Genomic DNA, 4,977 nt, shown 5'->3' on the forward strand with positions numbered 1-4,977 from the left:
ACGTAAGAGCCGGGAGGAAGAATGGGGGAAGGCGGCAGCGTGGGAAGGCTTTGACAACCGCGACACTTCTTGCGCGAGGCCAGCTCTGACGGAACTCGCCGTCTCGCGACCGCCCAACTTCCCCCTTGCTTCGCGTCCGCATGCATACCTTCACCCAACCACCCTCCCCCCCATCCCCTCTCCCCCAGTTCAGGTCACAACACCTCCCAAACACGCTGCCACAATGTAGCATTCAGATCCCTCAACCTCCCGCCATCACATTGACCGGTCAACCCCTCTGCCTCCCTCAAATAACAAACTTCCCCCAGACCTACTTTGCGTCAGAGGCGGTGTCATACGCCAGCAACCCCGCCAACTGGGCCCCCCTCGCCGGCTGGGCCCGCACAGCGCGGAAGATATTCATCCCCTCAGTGGGGCCAGGGTGAGCCGCCGCCGGGGACGTGAACCCTGAACCAGGCATAAAATCATAAATCAGGCCCGTTCCCGCTGGCGGCGCCTTCATTTTCATCCCCCGGGGCCCCAGCAATGCGCGTGCGCCCCAGGGGGACCTGTGACAGGCGCGCCTGTCTCGTCGGTGCGTGGCGCTTACCATCAGTGCTTGCGCCATGAGTTCGCTTGTGCCATGAATGTTGTGCTGTACATTTCCTGCCATCAACTTCTCACCGTGCAATTCTCACCGCGCCCAGCTACGACGACCGCCGCATCCGGCCCTGGAACGCCGCGTCCACCAAGGATCGCGACGGCGGCGCCAGGTGAGCACCCTCCGTCACCACCTTGTCCCGCCCCCCTCTTGCCGCGTGCCGCCCTCATCCAGCCTTTGCCTTCTGCAGCTCTGAGGGGCTAGCAGAAACAAGCTCGTCTCACTAACCGAGCCGGATCGCGCGCGGGCTCGAGCCAACGCACCTTGATATCTTGGAGCACCCCCAAAACTGCCCCGCCCTCCACCCGCCCTCCGGCTCACCCGGCGCCCCTCTCGCGCCCCGCATCCTCCCTGGGGGCCCTCAGGCGCGGCCCAGGGCCCGCCCTTGCGGAGATGTCCCCCCCCTCCCCTTTTTGAGTCCCTGCAAACTTTCCCGTCCCAACCTCGTACTCCTAGGTACGCCGCGATCTGGCAGGCCGCCCGAGACTCGCAGCCGGACGCCGTCTCCCTCGTCAGCTTCAATGGTGCGCCCCCCCCCCCCTCCCGCGTCGCGGCAGCCGGACAGACACAGGGGCGGGCTGGCACGAAGGCGGGGGCAAGTCGGGAGAAGATTTGTTGCATGAGCACGAGTTTTTAAGGGGGTGCCAAGGGCGGGTTGGCAGCGGCGCCGCGCACCCACCTGTCTTGCCATCAGCGCCCGGCCCCGGGTGTCGACCGGGGCTGCACTACCTTTCGCGTCGCTCATCACGTCCGCAGCGCCAGCACGCGCGCAAAGCGCACGCTCCCACGAGCACGCGCTCGCGCCCAAAATCCGCCAACGCCTGCCACTCACACGCGCGCGTGCACGCCGCTCACCGCTCCCACTCCATACACGCGGCCTAAATCCAGAGTGGGGCGAGGGAACGCAGATAGAGCCTGCAAAGCCCTGGGTGGACCCCTCCTCAAGGGAGGTGTGGGAAGATTATGGGCCGGGGGGGCCCCATTTATACATGAACATCACGGGCGGCGCGGCGGGCGCGTTCCGGCGGGCACTGGCCGACCGGCAGGCGAGGGGGCAGCAGGAGGGGCGTGCGCGCGGCGCGGCGTCATCCGCGGCGGCAGCGGCGGCTGGCGGGGGTGGTCGACTGTCGGGCGGCGGCGCTGGTGGCGCAGGCGGGGGTGCCGTGGGCGGGGGCACAGGGGAGGACGAACTGGAGGAGCTGTGATGTTGCCGCTGCAGTTGGATGGGGATCAACAACCATGATGGCGAACCATGTCATCGGGGGTTGTCGGGCTTGGCTTTGTATATGATACTTTGGCTCTGCCTGTCTCTCAACAAACCCATGCAAACCCCAAACAAAGCCCAGCCTGCAGCGCACTCCGCTCGCCATTTCGAATCCACGCACCACTTTTTGTAAACACAGCAAATGCACGTGGCACGCCGCGCCGACAGTGTCCCCATGCCGTGTTATTCGCGCCCGGGATGACGGCAATGCGCTGGGGTGCAAGCTGCCGCCTTTCAACAACGCGTCAGCTCAGACGAGCTGCTGGGAGCCCGGAAGCGCCGAAAACCATACTCAAGATTGGAGATAAAGCTCCAGCAGAGGTAAGCCTCCTGCTGGAGCCGGGGAGGCGCAACGAGCCTGTGGCTGGGATTGCACGGTATTACACCTGTCACAGCACCTGATGAGGGGCATCAGGCAGGTGCTCTCAAAGTTTGGTTAGCAAACTGACGAACATGCGGCCATGGGCCTTTGAACTTGCAAAACGTGCATGATAAAAAGATTTCCTGAACACACAAACCCTAAACCTGCCATAGTCGAGGACAACCTTGCAAACACCGAACACGTGGAGTGGTGGCCGTGGTCATCCCGCACTTCGCAACCACTTGGTGACTGGCTACTGTGACCTAGACAGAAACGTATATGGTGTATCATGACGTGTTCAATAATACTTCGAGAATCAGCGCCACGTGCATACTCTCAACCCCCACCCGGCGCGCCCAAAGAGACATAAAGAGTTTCGCGCTGCGATCGGCGCTGTAGACACGGCGTCCAGCCGACTATTATTTTGTAGCACTCAACGTTTCGTGTCATGCCTTTGTACACTCTGTATCTCAACTCCCAGCCGTTTGATCCAGCAATCAACAAGCACGCAAACAATAACAAGTGTACAGAAGAAACAGCATGCACACATACTTTCGACCTGCAGTGCCCTCGCCAGCTCTGGACCGCACCGCACACCCCGCCGTCGCCCCAAGTGCGCCCGCGCTACGCCCCCGCCCGGCCCACGCGCTCGCCGCAACGCCGCTGCAGCAACATGGCATGGGAGTGGCGCCCGACGCAGCTGGCCGCGAGCGCGGGCGGATTGTCAGCACAGATATCACGTGGCACGAGGGCGGGGTGGCGCGGGAGCAAAAGGAGGCGCTTTTGGGCCAACGCGGCTGCGTGCTTTGGTTCACTGGGTGAGTGCTGCACGCTTCCTGCAAAAAAGCCCCGACCCTCGCCCGCGCCCGCGCCGCAATCCCCTGACACCCCTTCGTCACACCTCATCGCGCCGCCGATCCGCCCCAGCTGCGCGCGGACGCCCCGCCGCCGTAGGGAGAGTTTTTTTTGCGGCGCGCCGCCCGCAGATTTGGTCCGCCCCTGACCCCACCCCCGTCGCCCTCCCTCCGCCGCGCGGCGCCGGACTGACGGCGGCCGTAAGGCACCGCCCACTGAAACTCCCCCTGCCGCCCGCGTCGATACAACGCCATCCCAAACACCAACTGATGTAAACCAACTCCCAAATGGCCCCTCACCCCCCCCCTCTTCCCCCAGCCTGAGTGGCAGCGGCAAGTCCACGGTGGCGGCCACCCTTGAGCACGCCCTCCACAAACTCGGACGCGCGACGGCCCTCTTGGACGGCGACAACGTGCGCCACGGCCTCAACCGCGACCTCGGGTTCTCCGCTGCTGACAGGGAGGAGAACATCCGGCGGATAGGGGAGGTGGCGCGGCTGTTTGCAGAGTCGGGGGTCATCGTGTTGGTGTCCTTCATATCCCCTTACAGGTGGGTGTGTGGTTTGGCACTGGAGCCGTCAAGTCAGAGTGGGTCAACCAAAATCAAGCTCCTCAGAATGCACTTGTCTTCTGATCCATGCAATTCATGCGGTTTCTTACAGTGAATGTTTTGAATGATGATTACAAGAACATGAATCTCGTGTTGTGCGTGGGTTCTCTCGACAGAGTCCCGGCTGCGGGTCGGCTCGCCGCTGCCGCGCGAGGCCGCAAATGCGGATGGGCACTCGTGGGGGCGCGCCGGCGGTCCGGGTGGGAGGTGGCGGTCTGCTGTCTGTTTGCAGTGCGTTCGGCTTGCATGCTGGCTCGGCAATGGTGTGTGTGTGTGTGTGTGTGTGTGTGTGTGTGTGTGTGTGTGTGTGTGTGTGTGTGTGTGTGTGTGAGGTGTGAAGAACAAACTCCGAGGTCTCTCAAGCCCTGTGAATGCACACACACACACACACACATGTACACGCTCACACACACATGCACAATCACACACTCTCTCAAGCACACACACCACGCCCCCCCCCAAAAAAAAACACCGCAGGCAGGACCGCGACCGCGCGCGCGCCCTGCTGCCCCCCGGCCGCTTCATCGAGGTGTTCATGGACACCCCCCTTGAGGTGTGCGAGCAGAGGGACCCCAAGGGGCTCTACAAGAAGGCCCGCGCCGGGCAGATCAAGGGCTTCACGGGTGAGGCTGCGGCACGCATGAACCACGGACCGGCGTGCAGCGCGCGCGCGCGCTGCATGCAGGTGCATTTGCCCCATGCAGACGGTTGCGCCTGGCAAGGCTGCGACGGATTCGCAGCCCGTGTTTTTAGGGTTGGTCTCGTAGCAGGGGAAGGGAACAGGGGGTGGGCCTTAGAAGGTGTGATGGGGCGCCCGTTGCTGACCGCACGCGCCCGATCGGCCGGGCCTCGCGCGGTCTGCGCGCCGCGCCGCCCTTGCAGTGTGGCGAGGCGTGCTGGTTGGCCGCCGGGCCCTTCCTGCGACTGCCGGCCTCGTGCATCGTATCGTGCCCCCCCTCCAAACGCCACTCCATTCCTGCAGCTCCCCCGCGGTCTGTGCTCGCGCCCCCTCAGCAACCAGACACATACACACACACACACACACACACACACACACACACACACACACACGCACGCAAGCAAGAGGGAGACAGCGCCCCACCAAGCCGCGCAAGTTGAAAGAAGCGTCGCCCCTAGGCATATGCGGCCCCCACGAGGCACCTCACCCAATCTTTATCCCACCCCATCATGACCCCCATGTGGGGTCGGGGTGCACCCCCACCCTGCACTCGCCCCCAACCCACTCAC

The 4,977-nt window shown here is 63.7% G+C and overlaps 2 protein-coding genes across 2 annotated transcripts; both read left to right on the plus strand.

The window, feature by feature from the left end:
* Positions 1-1,528: 1,528 nt before the first annotated feature.
* On the plus strand, positions 1,529-1,845 carry MNEG_13941 (hypothetical protein; the record flags this gene model as incomplete). The annotated part of the gene is made up of 1 exon (XM_014037586.1): positions 1,529-1,845. A coding segment is annotated over one exon (317 nt), but the record flags the coding sequence as incomplete, so codon positions are not given.
* A 1,098-nt stretch (positions 1,846-2,943) lies between these two features.
* MNEG_13942 (adenylylsulfate kinase) lies at positions 2,944-4,496 on the plus strand (the record flags this gene model as incomplete). The annotated part of the gene is made up of 4 exons (XM_014037587.1): positions 2,944-3,083; positions 3,439-3,669; positions 4,207-4,352; positions 4,483-4,496. 4 exons carry the CDS (start codon positions 2,944-2,946, stop codon positions 4,494-4,496), a joined length of 531 nt encoding a protein of 176 aa, XP_013893041.1.
* Between the last annotated feature and the right edge of the window lie 481 nt (positions 4,497-4,977).

This window comes from Monoraphidium neglectum (assembly GCF_000611645.1).
Source record: "Monoraphidium neglectum strain SAG 48.87 unplaced genomic scaffold scaffold04148, whole genome shotgun sequence".
Classification (NCBI taxonomy): Eukaryota; Viridiplantae; Chlorophyta; class Chlorophyceae; order Sphaeropleales; family Selenastraceae; genus Monoraphidium; species Monoraphidium neglectum.